The sequence below is a fragment of the Notolepis coatsorum genome, assembly GCF_963971535.1.
Source record: "Notolepis coatsorum genome assembly, chromosome: 17".
NCBI classification, from domain to species: domain Eukaryota; kingdom Metazoa; phylum Chordata; class Actinopteri; order Aulopiformes; family Paralepididae; genus Notolepis; species Notolepis coatsorum.
The window spans coordinates 100037392-100057367 of record NC_140181.1 but is presented as its reverse complement, the minus strand read 5'-3'; the positions used below and the strand labels follow the sequence as shown (position 1 = coordinate 100057367).

General features: G+C 43.3%; 2 protein-coding genes across 2 annotated transcripts in view; both read right to left on the bottom strand.

Annotated features, from left to right (window-relative positions):
• Nucleotides 1-260, bottom strand: part of LOC311244171 (uncharacterized protein) — a gene marked incomplete at its 3' end in the record, with an annotated part of 27027 nt that extends 26767 nt beyond the window's left edge. Inside the window, exon 1 of the mRNA XM_084333578.1 lies at nucleotides 1-260. This exon is cut by the window's left edge and continues 243 nt beyond it. Within this exon, the coding sequence (XP_084189704.1) occupies nucleotides 1-51 (51 nt within the window). The 5' untranslated portion in view covers nucleotides 52-260.
• A 7851-nt stretch (nucleotides 261-8111) lies between these two features.
• The window catches only part of LOC311244170 (immunoglobulin-like and fibronectin type III domain-containing protein 1), a gene marked incomplete at both ends in the record, with an annotated part of 80343 nt that continues 68478 nt past the window's right edge, over nucleotides 8112-19976 (bottom strand). The window contains 8 exons of the mRNA XM_084333577.1: nucleotides 8112-8116; nucleotides 8210-8536; nucleotides 9194-9490; nucleotides 14951-15143; nucleotides 15754-15839; nucleotides 16662-16970; nucleotides 17135-17263; nucleotides 17365-17544. Coding sequence (XP_084189703.1) covers nucleotides 8112-8116; nucleotides 8210-8536; nucleotides 9194-9490; nucleotides 14951-15143; nucleotides 15754-15839; nucleotides 16662-16970; nucleotides 17135-17263; nucleotides 17365-17544 — 1526 coding nt within the window. The remainder of the gene's footprint in view (nucleotides 8117-8209; nucleotides 8537-9193; nucleotides 9491-14950; nucleotides 15144-15753; nucleotides 15840-16661; nucleotides 16971-17134; nucleotides 17264-17364; nucleotides 17545-19976) is intronic.

Sequence of the window (19976 nt, the reverse complement as noted above, 5' to 3'; positions counted from 1 at the left end):
ATCTTCATGTTTGTGGTTGTTGCTTTTCCCTTTCCTATGCTTGGCTGTCATTTTCACTAAAAACAAAGGAGGACACAATGTTCTAACGGGCTTAGAGGTGATTATTCAGAGGCACCCGTGCTGCAGAAAGCCTCTCTCTGTTAGAGATCAATTAGATCAATTACCTCCGTGTCCTGTTTGCGTAATTGTTGGTGCAGCGGCCGTACGCGCGGATCTACGTCCAATAATGCGCTCAATAAAGTGGAGATAAGCCGCAAGTTCTTGGTTGGCCCGGTGAGGAGAGAGAGAGAGAAGGGGGTGTGCCGCTGCCCATGCTACTCTGTCTCTCCGTTTCCAGGAAGAGAGAGAGAGAGGAGAGGGGGAGGGGGGGGGGGGCGTTCCGTGAGTGGCTGGATCTCCTGTACCATGTGCACGGCTGTCTAATGGAAAGAGTACACGTCCTCTGGTCAAGTCAACCTATAGAGCACGTTTTCTATTCTTACTAGTGGCGGTGACATAAGGACACACGAGTTCAACTCGAGTTGTTTATGACAGCAAAAATGCATGTGTTTCCCCACCCCCACCTCCAATGTACAGTTCCCACCCCACCCTCCTCCACCTCCACCCCCCACCTACCCCACCTCCTCCAATGTACAGTTCCCACCCCACCCCTCCTCCACCTCCACCCCACCTACCCCACCTCCTCCAATGTACAGTTCCCCCCACCTACCCGGCCCCACCCCACCTACCCAACCTCCTCCAATGTTTTTATTTAGATTTGGACAACTACAGTACCCAGAAAAGTGGCCATTTCTTTTACTTGCATACTGTTTATTTGTACTCTTACTCGTGGTATATATTCAGATAAAAAAATATTGTATTGTCTATATTTACTGAGAGTAACATATAATATAACTCCACAACCGTGGACATGGACCGCTGCCAGCAGCTGGAGAACTAACGGCTGCAGAACTTGAGAACTATTAGGAATGTCTGACCACTAAAGTGTGTCTGACACCAATGCAGGTCATGGAGGACTACAACATGACATATATCATGTTAGTTAGGGTACCATGTGTATACTGCACCTTATACCGTTTACTTTTACTCATAGTGTGTATGTATATATATATTCAGATTATTTATTGCCTATATTATTTATTGTAACGTATAATATAACCGACAGGGCATACAGACCCTCATCTGCACCTTTGTTTACACTGTTTATTTTTCTCATATTTTTATATTCAGAGTTAATTATATTGTTTACACTGTTAACTTCTCTCATATTTCTATAGATCTAATATTCTTATCTTATATTATCTTAAACTGAAAAAGAAAACCTTTTTCAATAGACCTACTATACAGTCAAAAGGTGTAGGAAACCTTTATTTTAATTTAATTATTTTAACATGAAAACAAACACTGAAACTCAACTAGACCTGTGAGATTTCGATTACTTTAAGTCAAGTGGTCCTTCATTAATCCCCTTGGGTAAATTCAGGTGTGGCATCATGGGGAGGGGGAGGGGAGGTACAGGAAGAAGAGGTGATATTAGCAATAGTAATAGTAACCATAATATGTGATGATAGTAGTAAATGGCAGGATTCAATCAGTCAGTAATAATAGTGATGATTGTTATACATGGTCCATAACAAATGTAGTAGCATTGGCAGCAGTCCACGGCCACGGTTGCGGAGCCTGGCACGAAGGACTGGCCGAGGTGTTTTGTAGCATGTCTCTGTGTGTGTGTGGGGGGGGGGGGGGGGGTATAGCTGAATGGTCTCCTCATCTTGGCTAGCTCCTCATAGAGGGGGCAGGAAGGGTTGTCCAGTATAACATCCAGCTTTTTCCTGAACCCTCCTCTCTGCCACCATTACAGACCTGCGTCTCAGGAAGAACTGCCTACTCTGTCCCTCCTTGTAGAGGGTCTCGGTGTTGTCCGACCAGTCTACTGTTCAAGTGTACTCCCAGGCAGACCAGGCTGCAGAAACAAATGAGTGGAGGGGCATAAAATGTTCTCGGGGGGGCACAATGGTTTTTCAACACAGGTTCCCTTTTATACGTTTCAGCTGGGACAACGGCGCTGTGGCTTGCTTGGCGCTGCCCACGGTGCTGAACTAAACAGCAGAGAGGCAATTGAAAAATCTAATTTCTCTCTATCTTAAGAACATTCACTTGTACAAAAACAGACTGAACGGATATATATAACAGTCAGACCTGCTGGGGCAGCGGACTGAGAGCAGGGGACACAAACAGGCTGGATAAGATGGTCAGGAAGGCCAGTAGCGTGGTTGGGGTGGAGCTGGACTCTAGCGAGGGTGGCGGAGAGGAGGAACCGTGCTAAGCTCCAGGCCATCAGGGAAAACCCCTCCCACCCACTATACACAGACTTGGCTGACAGGAGGAGCATGTTATAGGCTCACACTACCTAAATGCAGCACTGAACGGCACAGGAAGTCCTTCATTCCGACAGCCATCAGACTATACAATGCATCACTGTGCCTCACTGCATCACTGAGCACAGAGTGACAGTTACGATCTTCCTGAACTCTTACTTTTTAAACAGCACTGTGCAATATTGCACCTACTGTAGACTTCAGTATATTTTTACTGTATTTATTTACTGTATCTTTTATTCTATTTCATTGTATTCTATTCTTAGGCCATTTGTTTTGTTATTCTTATTCGTGACTTGTTCTGTCTAAATGTTTAATGTTGAGTGATTTGCAGTGTCAAATTTCCCTCAGGATAATACATTTCTATTCTATTCTATATCTTTGAAAAGTCTCCATTTATTCAACACTTCTGAATTCACTGACAAACTGAACTGAACTGACAAAAATAAGGTGCATAAAAAAGCAAACAAAATCCCTCCATAGGCTACTCACCATCATTAGTAGAGCGGCAAGCAGCGTTTTGGGACAGAGTGAAATCTTCTTACAACACTGTCCCTCCACTCATTCCTGTGTTAAGTCCTTTTCAAATGCCAACTGAATTAAATTGGCCTTGCGTCGATGAAGCATACTAAGGCGATGTTCTGTAAAGACGTTCTTGAGGGTAGAAAACGAATTCTCACAGAGTGCCGTGCTAGCTTCAGTAGTGTTGTTGTTGACATCAGTGCCCACTAGGGCTGTCCCCGAATAAGGATTTGGATAGTTGACTTTGATTGACAAAAAAAAATAAAAATTTTACCAGGGTGGGCACAGCTGACTCAGTGGGCGGGCCCGGCCCCCTAATGCCCGCCCATGGCGCCGGGTCTGCTCCCAGGAACTTGTAGGTCTCCACCATCTCCCCTTGAATAATGAAGGGAGTGGGGAGCCTCCTCTTGCCTCGCCGATAGTCCACCACCAGCTCCTTGATGTTTCTGACGTTGAGTTAAAGGGTAAATGGTGCATTTATATAGCGCTTTTATCAAAAGTGCTTTACAATTTGTTCCTCACATTTTACCCATTCACTCATGGAGGCGACCATGCAAGGTGCCAACCTGCTCATCGGGAGCAGTTAGGGGTTAAGTGCATCAGTTATCCACATTGGAACAGTGCACGCATTTGATTCGTCAATCCAGGACCCTGCTAGTGGCCGTGGCCTATTTAAATTGAAACGGGTGAAACATACAGTAGCCAAGGCTGTCTGAACTTGGGCTATATATAGTTTGATGTTTATAACTGCAGAATCTTGTGCTATAATTCATTATACAGTATTAATAGCTATTAATCAGAGTGGTATTTCTCTCAAACCACATTGTTTTTGCGACCCTTTTCACCATGCTTGGATGAAAGACTGAGCCCTAAAAATATCAAAGCATGCAGAGCTACTTTATGGGAGCCTTACCCTTTAAAAAAAATAAAGAACACACCATCACAACAAGTAGTATGAATCTTTTTATTTAGGTTTGGACACCTACAGTACTTGCTGATGAACAGGCACCCAGAAAAGTGGCATTTTTTTTTTTTTACTTGAACTTGATGACTGCATACTTTTTGCAAAGCTTAGTTTTATACTTTATACTTATAGCACATGTATACGCCTGGTCTCTTCTGAGAGATAACCTTCTGAAGTTACTAATGCAAAAAAGGAAATTCACTTTTAGTGCTAATGAAATAGAGCTGGTCTGAACTTGAGTTGAACTTGAACTTGTGTACTCACATTTTTCTGTAGCAGTTCCAATACAAAATATAAAAAAAATAGGTATAAGCTGGAAAACACAGCGGATCCATAGCCTAAAGGTCCAAATTTGATAAAAAATCCGTTCAGAAATGGATCTTTGGGAGAGATCTGGGTAAACCATGTGCCAAAAAAAAAAGCTCTTCCAAATCCATTTCATCATCCACGACAATTCATTCTCAAGTGTGATTGACTTCTGGTTTTTGCTCATCAACTTTCACCTAGATCCCTTATTCGCACCCCCCCATGTGGGGTATCATTGGAAAGCTGCATTCATTGGCTACAACGCTAACCAATCATTTCCGCCATCAGCAGATGATTAACAGTTCTGGACCGCCGGGAGTCTGAGGGGGTCATCTTTACGAGCAGCGTAAAAAGACGCTCGCCTGACATATCGTTATGTAACTCGAGAACCGAGGCATGGATTTGGTCGAGTGAGGTGGCGTTCGAACGGCAACAAATAGCAGTACCGTCAGTGTAACTAGTCGTCATAGGGCGTCCTGACATCACCTTCAACGTGACACACACACACACACATATCGAAGCTAGCTATGAAACCTGTGCTTTATTAGCTAATGTACGCTAGCCGCAATGCTAATGGTTATAATGGGAAATCCCAGTCACATTAGCACATAAGCTAACAAAATTTGCGATATTTTTGTGAGACTAAACTCTTTGTTCTTGGTGGTAAATTGTGTTGCTGTTGGTTTTGTTTCATCAATAAATGAGGCAGAATACACTGTGAATATATCTTTTTTTGTTTATTGCACTTTGTTCTCGCTGCAAACAAATAATGAATGCAAATGTTTAGTATTCGCAAGGCTATTTATGGGGCCCTTATATTAACAATTATATTTTCTGCTTACTTTTCAACCCTAAAATCTTACAGCATAATGCTACAGTGACATGTCATATACATAATTCGGAGGTTTCTGAAGATATGATGCATTATATTCTACCTCACCCAGAATCACAATAGGAAGCCAATGAAAATATATTTTAGGCAAATTTGCACATAAGGCGGGAAGCTACCGTAGCCACTGTGCCAAACTCACCACGACGCAGCTCAACTAGACCCTGGAGATTTACATTACTTGGTTTATGTCAGGAGCAAGGTTTCTTCTACACGGTGAAAGATGAACATCTTTCTGTGTTGGTGATGCTCTTTTCAAGCATTTCCACCGTGAATCAGTTATCCACATTGTGCACATTTGTTTTATCAATCCAGGGTGTGTTTGCTTTGTCAATCCAGGGCCCTGCTAGGGAGTGGGGCCCGTTTCAGTGGAAATGGGTGAAACATAGCTAAGGCCGCCTATGGCTACAAGATCTAGAGACAGTGAAACATGAGGAAGGGGGACTGGAAACACACTCTGTAGTGTGGTAGTGAAAGGGTAAACCTTCTGTAGTGTGGTAGTGAAAGGTTAACCTTCTGTAGTGTGGTAGTGAACGGGTTAACCCGTTGTAGTGTGGTAGTGAAAGGGTTAACCTTCTGTAGTGTGGTAGTGAAAGGTTAACCTTCTGCAGTGTGGTAGTGAACGGGTTAACCCGTTGTGTAGTGTGGTAGTGAAAGGGTTAACCTTCTGTATTGTGGTAGTGAAAGGGTTAACCTTATGTAGTGAAAGGGAAAGAGAGGGACAGAGGAGCGGACAGGTTTGGCACATATATACATTTTTATCTTCCCTCTCAAATACAGTTAATTAAATTATGTATTCCTTCCATCTAGTTCTTAGTAAAAACCAGTGCACGACTTTCAAGCAACACAACCATGCATTTGGACTCATAGAACATCAAGAAACAACGATCATCATAGATATTATCATTCTTCAAAGATATACCAAAGTCTCTCAGAGAGTCTCTCTCCGCCGCCACTAACACAAGACCTGACCCTTTCAACACGCGTGCCATCCAGTGGTTTCTGTGACAGCGTCACCATGGCAACTGATCACTGCAGATATATCGTTATTCATTTTAAACATCTTTAAAGCTCACATTTCACCAAAAAATGCAGTAGATTCGCATTTTACTCCTAAAATAACATCACATTTCAATATTTATTGTTTTTGTTGTTGTTGCGGAGGGCTCCGTCTTATTGTTACATATACTGTCTCTCTGGCACTGCTTCTGCTGTAGAACAGAACTCTTTCTTCAGTCTGTGGGTGGGGGGGGATAGAGAAGAGGAGACACTATTTATTATCATTTGTGTTCAATAGAATAGTTCTGTTTCACATTGAGGGTCCAGCTTTGCAATAATAAAATATCGATGGCCGAAGAACAAAACTGAAAAATTCACATTTTCGAGAAAGTGTTGCTTTCGTGTATCTTTCAGAATGCTATTTTTAAAGGATACCCAATACAATACACTGTTTTTGGAATATATTACTATATTATGTGTTAACAATTACCAACCAATGACACTGACCCTTAGCTGCCGGAGATGAACCCCCCTGCTTTGGATAAAAGTGTCATCTAAATGACAAAATGTAAATATTAATATATATATTAATGTCAGTGGGAGTGAGTTGGGGATGTCCTTGTGATGATCACTTTATCTATTGTTGAGGAATATTTAAAATGAGCCAATGACAGATAACTGTAGAAATTAGATAGTCAGTTTATATAAAAATATAGAACATAGTTTAATATCTGTGCTTCCACAGAGATCAGTTTATAGAGAGTCACACATGTGTACACACAAGCGTCTGACCAGAAAGTGACCAAGAGGTCTGGTCAGACACAGATTAAATACATAATTGAAATGACGTACATTAGACATCCAGATATGACAGAAAGGTAAACAAAATCTGCCCAAAGGGGAGAAATGAATAAACAAGCCTTGGCTAGGCGGTGTTATTATGGGTCTCATTCACCAAGGACTTACGACAAAAAGGGCTTTCTCTTATGGCCATTTGAGACCTTTTCGGGCCGATTTTGGGATTCACCAACTGTCCCAATAAAACAGATATAATTAATATTATATTATAATATATTGTCTATATTCATGTCTTGCCCGAAAAGGTCTCAAATGGCCCTAAGAGAAAGCCCTTTTTGTCATAAGTCCGTTGGAGAATGAGACCTGTCTTTCACACCAGAGGCCAAATGCTCCTAACCGTGATTCGTTGTTAACACTTTGAGTGCCAGCGACGAGATTTATCGTTAGTTCATGCCAAATCTCGAAATTTTCCAGCTTCCTCATTTTACTTCTCTGGCAAGCCACCCGAGAGGATCCAAGTCATTGCAGAGCCGCAAAACAGCGTGGAATACATATTTCCAGTACCCAGCGCTGGATCAATAAACGCGATTGATATTTGGAATGGCGATCAGGAATTGGAATAATCTTTTTGGAGAACATCTGCTCTGAGGTAAGGAATCTATTTTACCAGTCTTAGGATAATCAGACCTTTTTTCACAGAGATATCAGCGTGTGCCATATGTGTGTGTGTGTGTAGGTGTGTCTGTGTGTGTGTGTGTGTGTGTGTGTCCGTGCAATCAGGAAATAAGAGATTCGATTTTTCAGCCCGCTTATATAGCGTGCATAAGTACACATATACTATCGATAATCTAGCGTTTATTTGAAAACGATTCATAAATAGGCCGTAACATTTTTTTTTTGTGTATTGCAGAATATTCCAGTAAAGGGCGTTTATCACAGAATCTTTATATTTTCCTGAAAAATGGTATAAAACGGAAATGAACCAATTAAAAAACAATCCGTTTCGACAATGTTGACTGCAAACAAGTCATTGATAAGCGACGGCCAGATTAGACACATAGCCATATTTTAAGACATCGTTTATGGCTATGCGTTTGCAAATATGAGAGCTCTATCATTGAAGTGGGTGGTGGCATTCAACCATGTTTTGAGACGGGGAGGCGTGGCATCCAAAGTGTTAAAGAGACAGTCAGAACTGTAGCCTAGTGTCTGCTGTAGTCAGACTAGTTTACTAGTTGGTCATATTAAACTATAGTCAAGCTGTACAGAGATTTAACACAGATGGATTGGACATAGATAACATTTCCATTACACTATTGACCAGCTCTATATCAGGTAATAATTTCCTCTCACCTCTGACACTGAGATTGGTGGAGCACTCGGCCCTCCCCAGGCCGTTCTCCGCACAGATGGTGTATTCGCCCGTGTCCTTGGGTCCCACGCGGAGGATTAGCATGGAGCACACGCCAAAGATGTTGGTGATCAAGTAGTTTGTGTTGGTGTTGAGACTGACGTTGTTCCGGTACCACGTGATGCGAGGTTTGGGGTTTCCCCTCACGGCACAACTCATGTAGCACTCGTAGCCCTTGGGTGCCGTGTGGAACTTCAGTGGTACGATGATGGCTGGAGCAATTCGTAAGTCACAGTCCTTTTTGTGGAACATGTTCACCACAAACGTGTCTGCGAGAGAGGTAGAAATGGTTGAAGTCCCCATGAAACGGCTTGCATAATGCTATTTTGATTCCACATGTTTATGCATTACGCTCAATGTGCATTGTGGTCGACCCATTAGCTAGCAGGCTAATGTTAGCAACGTACGTTAGCAACGTTAAGCAACATTAGTAACGTTAGCTAGCAAGCTAACATTGAACATTTGTCCAATTTAGTTAAAGAGGCCAAGTCATGGCTTAGTTACAATGTGCTGTAAATGTCATTCTAGAAAGCATTTCATTGGATGCAAAATTTGTAAACGCTGACCATTTGAACGCAGTATTGAACCGGAAATGTTTTCGTGAAAATGCTTGTGTTTGTACCAAGTATACGACTGGATGAATGAAACTTGGATTATACTGCACAATTTGTGAGAGTTCATAAATGGATGTTTTCATATAGTTGTGCTGCCATTAACTTAAATGAATCAAGTATTTCTATAGTTTTTTTTTTATTCTATGTTCACCGTGGAGACATGCGAGAAGAAAGAAATATCTTCATGAATTCAAGGCATCACGTGGTGAGTAATTGATACACACATAAAAATGTTTGGGTGAAGTGCTCCTTTAATAAAATTAATTAATTAATTAATTAATGAAAATATTCACCATGCGCCAAAACCCATACCTTTTTTTTTCGGCGTTCCCCAGGTGGGTGACTCAGCGGGTGCGGACATGCCGATGTCGTTCTTGGCGTAGACCCGGAAGTGGTACTCCCGGCCTCGCATGACGTTGCAGACGGTGAACTTGTTGTTGAAGAGCCGGTCGGCCACCACGCTCCAGGTGCCCTTGGTGGAGTCCAGCATGGACACGGAGTAGTGGAGGCGGTCGTCACGCTTCTCGTCCGGAGACGGGTCCCAGGACACCGTCACTGTGTCGGGAACGTTCTCCTCCAGCTCCACTGGGCCGGGAGGCTTCGGGTCATCTGGAAATGTTAAAATGGCAAAATGTGCATATGAAATCAATAACTAAATCAGCTTTTTTCCATCTCAGGAACATTTCCAGACTCCGGCCATCTCTCCCTGACTCTGTAGCAGAGACTCTCATTCACACCTTCGTCACCTCCCATCTCGACTACACAAACTCTGTCCTCGTAGGGCTACCCAGCAATGCCCTGAACAGGCTATACGTCCAAAATGCTGCTGCTATAGGGTTCTCACCGCACCAAGTCCTGGCACCACATCACCTCATCCACCTCCACTGGCTTCCAGTCAAGTCCTGCATCAATTTCAAGATCCTCCTCATCACCTACAACTCCCTTCACTCCCTTTCCCCCCCGGTACCTAGCCGACTTCCTCCATCCCTACATCCCACCCCGGAGGCTGCGGTCCTCTGACTCCGGTCTCCTCTCCATCCCCACCACCAGCCTGCGCACTGTAGGTCCCAGAGCCTTCTCTGTTGCCGCACCCACCCTCTGGAACTCACTCTGTTGTAGCCATATTGCTTATTATTTAAATGTTTTCTTTTTGACCATCATGTGTTGATATTTAGATTTAAACTTATTCTATATTCTATATTGTGTATATATTTATAATGAAACAGAATATTTTTGGTTATTTGGAATGATTGCTCCCCCTATTGGTATGAAAACGCTTTCGTGTTGGTATTGTGCATCCTATGCTTGGAGATCGATGGGATCACAATAAATAACATCTGAACGTAATCTATGACTCAACTGAATTAATTGTGAGCTGGAAAAGGTGCATCTGAAAAGTTCTACCCCGTTCTGATCGCGGCTGACGACGTTTGGGATTTGCCGATACACACTCCCTCCAAACATCCATAGTGCTACATCCCTGCACTCCTTCAAATCCCAACTCAAAACCCACCTCTTCACCAAAGATGAACCAAAGATTTCCCTCTTTTCTTTTTTCTTTTCTTTCCTTTTTACTTTTTTGTTACGTTTTTCCCTGATCCCCTTACCCTAGCTGCCCCCTCCTGTTAAGCGCCTTGAGTCTCTTGAAAGGCGCTATATAAATCTAAGATATTATTATTATTATTATTATTATTATTATTATTATTATTATTATTATTATTATTATTATTATTATTATTATTATTATTATTATTATTATTATTATTATTATTATTATTATTATTATTATTATTATTATTATTATTATTATTATTATTATTATTATTATTATTATTATTATTATTATTATTATATAGCCATTTTAGGTCAACTTCCTGGCTTCCTTGCCTTGCCTTCTGATTCCAAAGCAAAGTTCTTATGGGCTACGATCACAGGTCCATTTGTTAATGACGGCCCCACGTTTTTATTCTGATCTTGGAAAAAAGGCTTTAGGGGTTTCTGCTCCATCTGCATGGAATAGCCTGCGAGACAAACTTAAACTACAGGATACATTAACTCTAAATGTATTCAAACATTAATTTGGAAACCATAGGAAACTGTACATGTTTTAATTGACAGAGCGTATTTTCTTTCCCTTTCTGGTTGATCATGGCGCTGCAACGAACGGCTGCCTCTCTGATCGCTCCGTCGAGACTGTGCTTTCTTTTGTTAATTTTTATAGTATTAAGAGTTTTATTTGCACCTACTGTTGGTGCATTATACGTGTATGACCGTCAGTCAATCATTGACATTGGATTAAAGAAAGCGTACTGATTGGATTGCTCTCTGGATCGGATTGCCGAACAACAACAATGGCCAGCGGAGATCCTTTGTTGTGGCCATGGCCAAAGCCAGGAGACGCCACGACGAAGAGGGAAGAGAGCCGGAGTCCGGAACAGACTGAGGTCCAAACGACACAGAACCACATTGCCCAGCATATTGTTGGCCAATGTGCAATCGATAGGGAATAAACTGGACGACATCAGAGCACGGATCCAATTCCAGAGGGACATTCGGGATTGTAACGTCCTCTGTTTCACAGAAACTTGGCTGAGTCCAGATGTCCCGAATCACGCAATAGAACCGGCAGACCACTTCTTCGTCCTCCGCAAGGACCGGACGGCAGAAGAGTCACTAAAGAAGAAAGGAGGCGGCATTGCCTTCATGATAAACAAGGAGTGGTGCGATGTAGGCAACGCAAAGGAACTGTCTAACCACTGCTCCCCAGACCTGGAGTTTATCACGATAAAATGTCGACCCTTCTTCCTCCCAAGAGAGTTAACGTCCATCATCCTCATCGGAGTGTACATTCCACCACACGCGAACACTGGGGTCGCACTTTCAAAACTTCACGACGAGGTAAACAAACTCCAGACAGCTAATGTTGACGCTGCCATTTTGGTTCTGGGTGATTTCCACAGCGCGCGTCTTAAAAAGGTGTTGCCGAATTTCTATCAGCATGTGACCTGTCCCACCAGAGGCGAGAACATATTAGACCATGTATACTCGCAATTTAAGAATGGGTACAAGTCACAGGCTCTTAGTCCATTCGGTAAAAGCGATCACGCCGCCATCTTTCTTTTGCCAAAGTACAAACAAAGTCTCAAGCGAACGCCGGTGGTCTCGCGAGAGGTTAAGCGTTGGGCCGTGACGTCAGAGGAGTCACTCCAAGCTGCACTTGAATGCACAGACTGGAGTGTATTCCGTGATAACACAGCCAATATTAACGAATACACCGAAACGGTAATTGACTATGTCTGTACTCTGGTAGAAGAAACAATCCCCTCCACCAAAATTAAAATCTACCCAAATCAAAAGCCCTGGGTAGACAAATCCGTCCGTGAGGCTCTGAAAGTGCGCACATCAGCATACAACACCGGGCTGGTGACAGGCAACATGGAAGAACACAAGATGGCAAGATACAACGTCAGGAGAGCAGTAATAGAGGCAAAACGGCGTTACAGGGATAAAGTTGAACTTCAGTTTGAACAGGCTGACTCTAGAGGCATGTGGCAGGGCCTCAGAACAATGACAGACTACAAAGGCACCCCCCTCAAACTGAACAGTGACATCTCCTTAGCAAATGATCTCAATTCCTTCTATGCGAGGTTTGAGGCTGTGAATAACAACACCAGCCTACAAACCACGGCAATGGGGGGGGGGGGGGGGTCTGCTGATGGAGACTCAGTGTTCAGGGTAACAGAGCATGAGGTGAGACGGATCTTTAAAAAAGTGAATATCAGGAAGGCAGCAGGACCGGACGGCATCCCCGGCCGCGTCCTAAAAGTCTGTGCCGACCAACTGGCCCCGGTATTCACTGACATCTTCAACCTGTCCTTGGAACAGGCTGTCATCCCCACCTGTCTGAAGAAGTCCACCATCATCCCTGTACCCAAAAAATCTACGCCCGCTTGCCTCAACGACTACCGCCCTGTAGCCCTCACCTCCATAGCCATGAAGTGCTTTGAGAAGCTAGTGAAGGGCTACATCTGTTCCTCCCTCCCCATCAACCTGGACCCTCTGCAATTTGCATATCGCCCCAACAGGTCCACGGAGGACGCCATAGCCCATGTGCTGCACACAGCAGCATCACACCTGGACAAGAGGCAGGGGAACTATGTGAGAATGCTGTTCATTGACTACAGCTCAGCATTCAATACCATAGTCCCCTCCAAACTCATAGCCAAGCTCAGGGACCTGGGCTTGAACTATGACCTCTGCCAGTGGGTCTTGGACTTCCTGACGGGCAGACCCCAGGTGGTAAGAGCCGGCAACTGCACCTCCTCATCCATCACGCTCAACATAGGGGCCCCCCAGGGCTGTGTTCTGAGCCCCCTCCTCTACTCCCTGTACACACATGACTGCGTAGCACAGCGGAACAACAACACCATCATCAAATTTGCTGATGACACAGTAGTGGTGGGCCTGATCTCTGCCAACGACGAAAGGGCCTACCTGGAAGAGGTAGAGAACCTGTCACAGTGGTGTCAGGAGAACTGCCTCTCCCTGAACGTCAGCAAAACAAAAGAGATGATTGTGGACTTCAGGAGGTCGGGGGTCAAGGACTACAGCCCCCTCAGCATCGACGGGGCACCGGTTGAGAGAGTGAACAGTTTCAAGTACCTCGGAGCCCACATATCCGAGGACTTGACATGGACCACACACATTGACAGTGTTGTGAAGAAGGCACGACAACGCCTCTACTTCCTCAGGCGCCTAAGGAAGTTCCAAGTCAGTCAGAAGATCCTTAGGAACTTCTACTCATGTACAATAGAGAGCATCCTGACCGGCAACATCACCTCCTGGTTTGGGAATAGCACTGCACAAGACCGTAGCAGACTACAAAGAGTGACACGTTCAGCCGAACGCACAATTGGAGGGGGGCTTCCCACCCTCCAGAACAATATACAACAAGCGGTGCAAGGGGAAGGCTAAGAGAATTATTAAGGACTCGAGCCACCCGAACAACTGCCTCTTTGAACTGCTGCGGTCAGGCAAGCGATACCGGAGTCTTAAGGCGAGCACAGAAAGACTCAGAAGAAGCTTCTATCCCCAGGCCATCAGGCTGCTAAACGAACAATAAACACTATGCAACAACCATCAAATGCACACAGCACACACACCCACACGCACACACTCACTCAAACAAACAACACACTGCAGCACCCACTCTCCACACTTTAGATCACACAAACACACTTTACACTTTATATTTATTGATAAAGGATTTGCACTACAACTCGTACACCTACTGTGAATTGTACCTAAATTGCACCTCGTCCCATTTCTGCCTTGCACTATATAGTATTGTATATTATAGTACACTGCACAGTATTGTATATTGTATGGTAACTACGTCTATTCTGCATCGAACATTGTACATATGTCTAAACTGAACACTGTGACCTCATTTTTTACTTCTAATTTTACTATGTTATTTTATTTCATACTTATCTTGTCTTGCACAGTCTCTGGAGCGTAACAGTAAGAAGCATTTTGTATAAAAGTATTCTGTACTTCTGTATGACAAATATTAAAGAAACTTGAACTTGAAACTTGGAACTGTGTGTCTAAAACCACGAGCTCACTTGTGATGTGTTTTTGCTGTCCTTCTTGGCCAGGTCACTCTTGTAAAAGAGATTTGATCTGGTTGAATAAAGGTTAAATAAATTAAATAAATAGCAGCTTTTATCCAAATCGCTTTACAATTCCTTCCTCACATTTTACCCATTCACTCACACAGTGGGGTGGGCCGTCGGAACGGTGGGCCATGCTAACAGCTCTCTCTCTCTTTTCTCCTCCGTTACTTCGCTAAGCTCGTCCCCATGTCTCTAGCTGCCATGTGGGGTTAGCTGCAGGGCTTAATTTGTGCCGGATCCTGCTGGAACAGGATCCGGGGACCTCTCGGTTTCTTACTTCCTGTGTTCCGGTACCTATTTATGAGGATCCGGTACCTCTTGTGGTAGAAAAACTAAAGAACTACTTTCAGACCTTCAGTCTGGCATCATTAGTCGTGTTTTTTTTTTTTACCTGTGACCCTGATCTCCACGCTGAACGTCTCCTGGCCCGCCATGTTCTTCACTAGAATGCAGAAGACCCCTGAGTCGGAGCGCTCGGAGGAGGGTATCAGCATCTGAGAGGATCCGTCAGAGTTGGTGATTGTGATGCGCTTCGTCACAGGCATGTTGTCCTTCGTCCAGATGACCTCTGGCCACGGAGAGGCCTGTCAACATACTCACAATGTTAGAGGTATTGTGATGCTTTTGCCACACTACGGAAGGTTAACCCTTTCACTACCACACTACATAAGGTTAACCCTTTCACTACCACACTACAGACGGTTAACCTTTCCCTATACCACACTACAGCAGGTTTACCCTTTCACTACCACACTACACAGGGTTAACCCTTTCACTATATAAGGTTAACCCCTTCACTACCACACTACAGAAGGTTAACCCTTTCACTACCACACTACAGAAGATTAAACCTGGTTAAGCCGAATGCCCTTGTATAGAGTGTGTGTGTGTGTGTGGGGGGGGGGTATAGATTGATAGATTGAACACAATCTATTACACGTGATGAGCATAAATATAAGTGTGTAATGACGATAAGATATTCCTTTATTGATCCCCTTGGGGGAATTTGGGCTTCATAGCAGCATGGGGGAGGGGAGGTACAGGTATGGGCAGGGTAATAGTAGAAAGACATATAGATCTGAATATAAAAATATGAGAAGAAATAAACAGTGTAAACAATATAATTAACTCTGAATATAGAAATATGAGGAAAATAAACAGAAATAAATATGAGTCATTAATATCAGCCCCTACCTCAAAGTTGATGGTGAGCCTGACGGTGTTGCCTGCTCTCACAACCATGAAACTCTTCATCTTGCGATCTGTGAATTGTGGCCTCACTGGAACATAGTCAGAGGGAAAAGCGCATAAATTAAAAAAAATTATTTATAAGAGTACCACACCTCACACTCCTACACAGAGCTGTTTTATTGATATTCTCCTTTGGTTTATTACAATTTACTCAATTCGCAGAGTAAATTTTACTCAAACTGAGTCCATTTGAGCCCAAGTGAGTAAAATTTACTCAGTTTGAGTAAAATTTACTCAGCGAAATTTACTGTGTAGTAACAGACACAATATTTCTGACACTGGGAATGCATTCCCTGAGATCCATAGATGTCCCTAGATAACAAGAACATGCAAATGGCCCTTGTAGAAGTGGAGCAATCTTTCTTCCATCTACTTAGGTATGTAATTTAGGCGGATTTTCAGAAAATAGGGCTAGGGCTTGACATGTTAATGAGTTTGTCTCCCTGGGAGAGTTCAAAGCTTTGGTAAAAACTGTGTAACTGAAGAGTGCAATTGCTATTCATAAGCTGGATCTTTTAACATGCTCTATTTTTCTATTGTCCCTTGTCTGTTCATGCTCTATTTTTCTATTGTCCTTTGTCTGTTTCTGTTTTTAACATGCTCTATTTTTCTATTGTCCTTTGTCTGTTTCTGTTTTTAACATGCTTTATTTTTCTACTGTCCCTTGTCTGTTTTAAACATGCTCTATTTTCAGATTTAGTAATTTTGTAATGGTGCGCTATCTTGACCAGGTCTTAATCTCAAGGGACTTCCTGGTTAAATAAAGGTCAACAAAAACAACAACAAAGAAAACACTAAGAGCAAGCCACATCATTGTTCCATAAAATTGCCCAAAAGCAAACGTGACATACCAGGCGGAGGCATCGCCAGGACGTAGTTGTCCAGGTCATTGGGCTCGCCCTCTCCGCCGTCGTTGGTGGCGATCACCCGGACCCAGTACATACCCATGGACCTCAGGCCTTTCACGGAGTAGGAATTCAGGAGGAAGGGGATGGAATTACAACGTAACCAGTCGGGGTTCTCAGCGTGGCGAATCTCAACGTAATATCCCCTCGCCTCGTCCTGGACCCCTGCCTTGTCCTCGGGCTTGGTCCACGCCACGGACAAGTGGGTATACGACGTCTCTGTCACCTTCAGGTCAATCACTTTACCTGGAGGCTCTGGGGGGGTGTACAAGGGATTTCAAGATTATTATTACTAAATAATTATTATATATTTCTTTTGATTATTTTAATGCCTGGAAATAATATGTGTAATTATTTCATAATTTTCAATAATGTCATTTTGTATTGTGTATTTAGAAAAACAAGGACGCAACACTCACTCTTTGCATCTCTCGCAAAAGCGAACTCCGATGGGTTGCTGTATTCACCGAGTCCCGAGAAGTTGATGGCGACGACTCTGAATTCATACTCCACACCTTCCACGACGTCCGTCACCGCAAATTTCTTTTCTAGAAGAGGTGAAAGAAGAGCGGGCGTTACGTTCTGTAAAGATCGAACCTTTGTTTGAAAAAAGAAAGGCAAACAACAACAACAACAACAACAAACAGACCTTTTATAGGTTCATCTGTAGGATTGACAGGGCTCCAAAGATTACTGCCCTTCTTTCGCTTCTCCACATTGTAACCAGAGATGCGGGACCCTCCTGTCTCGGCGGGCGCGGCCCAGGACAGGTTGATGCAGGTGTTGGAGGCACTGACCACTCTCGGTGGAGCAGGAGGGCCAGCAAAAGCTGTAGGGGGGGGGGGGGGGGGGGGGGTAAGCAGACAGACAGCTCCAGTGAGTTTCTCTTTAATTTAAGACACACGGATCATCCTTTCTTTATCATACCTCAAACCACCAAAGTTATTGGTCAACTTGCCTTTAAATATAAAGCACCAGCTGATTGGAACAAACTGCCTAGTTCACTCAGATCTCTCACTTCTTACCGGCTATTTAAGATATCTTTGTTCACTCATCTACAGACTACTGGCACTTGTTACTGATTTATTGTGTTAGGATTTACATGTTTACAGATCAAACTATAATTTTGTATGTACATTTATATGGTAACATATATATATATATATTGAATCAGTGTGGTCTGTGGGGATGAGCTTGGGAGAGCGTCTGTCAGTGTATAAGTGTATTTTGTTGTCCTGTGCTTTGTTTTGTTTTGTTATGTATTGTATTGCATGTTTTGTATCTTATGTTAAGGACCCCCTCGTAAACGAGATAGCATATCTCAAGGGGTTTATCCTTCAAATACATTTCAAATGTATTGCACATGTCAAGACACTCTTCCTAATTAGCACCATATCATCGAGGGGTACCCGTGGATTTAATCTCGCGGGGATTGGGGCAATAGTTTCCCCGTGGGAGCCGTCGCAAAGTCGGCGAGTTTATTCCACGCAGTCCCGATTCTGAGCATTTTCGTTGATGGAAGTCAATTAGGAAAAGCTAGTAACAGTGTTATTTAAAGGCAATATACATTTTGCGATACCTTTTACATATAATTTACAGTTAGTCGTTTAGCTGAACACTTATCCAAAGTGACTTACAAGTTCTGTACAACAGGTCAGCAGAAAGGGTACAACTCTGGCAGCTAAGGATACGTAAGATTGTTCGTCAAACAGTGACGAACTTGAGTGCTACAGTCTTGAGTGCATAGTAGTATAGACATAATATTAGCATAGTAGGTAGTAATACTGTGAGGTTTCTGTCCTTGCTCACTTACTCGCTCTGTTCCTTTAAACCACCTCGCTCTGTTTTCCATTTGTTTCTGTTAATCATTTCATTCCCCCATTCACACGCTTCTTCCCAGAGACGTCGTTGATTGGTTCTCTCCCGTCCACACGCTTTTCAATCACATCCCCCAGCTGTCACTGCTTGTCAATCAATCAATCCCGTATTATTTATACCCCGTTTCCCCACTCAAGTTTTGTTGGATCGTTTTGATATTTTCTGTTTGCATTCGCCGTTCCTGCTGCTGCTGTTGTTCCCTGTGCTTTACCTTCAGGATATCCAAGAAGCCTTCCTCTTGGACACCTTTTTTCCCGTGGCGACGCGCTCGCTCCGCTGCTGTCCCAGCGCTCTTTACGCACAACGCCTGGGTGAGTTTTTAATGACTGTCTTTGATCAAATTCCGTTTTCGTGTGTTTTTATAACACTGAAGATTACCACCTTTTTATCAGACAGTCACTCACCCAGCGGTTGCCTTTTTGATTGTTTCACTGGGATAATATTTTGACCTAACATCTCCCACTGTGTGTTTTTCACACCGAAGATATTATCACATTGGATTGTATTTTGGACTTCGCTCTCAGTGTCTATTTTGCACCGAAGATATTTTTCACTTGGGATTGTGTTTTGGAACATTGCTCACTGTGTGTGTTTACACGAAGATTAGTTCACTTGGATAACTTTTGTTTTTGGGTACAAGTCACCTCTCCTGTTCTCCTGCTCGTTCTACCTGCACCCTGTGTTGACTCGCTCCCTCTCTCTCTCTCTCGGTCCCGCATCACCTCGGAGATTCTGCCGAGAGAGGTCTGCAGAGCGGCTCTGACGTCAGCATCTGCTACCCCCTACTACCACCTCGGGAGAAGCTGCAGAGCAGCAGAACATTTCCTCCTTGCTTGTTTTCCAGTCTTGTTTAGACTCTTCCTATTCTATGCTGTTTAATTAGTCTCAATAAACAAGCCCCTGTTTTTGGCAACTCTGAATCCTACTCTCTTGTGTCGTTGCGTTTGGGGTCGGTGTCAAACCATAACAAATATAGGCAAGGTAGATACCTCAGTTTGAGAATTTAAATATGTATCTCATGCAGTGCAATGAGTAATCAGTAGCACATGTCAACTCTCCCACAAAGCTACAGTATAAACTACTGACGTTCTGTGGCATTCCCCTTTGTTACTCTGAAATATTTAAAGTAGACTATAGGTGCCTTGACCTATAGGAGCTGTGTGTTAAATCTAGTCTCTACAGGACTATATGTGTTAAATCTAGTCTCTACAGGACTATATGTGTTAAATCTAGTCTCTACAGGACTATGTGTGTTAAATCTCTACAGGACTACTGTATGTGTGTTAAATCTCTACAGGACTACTGTATGTGTGTTAAATCTCTACAGGACTACTGTATGTGTGTTAAATCTAGTCTCTACAGGACTATGTGCGTTAAATCTCT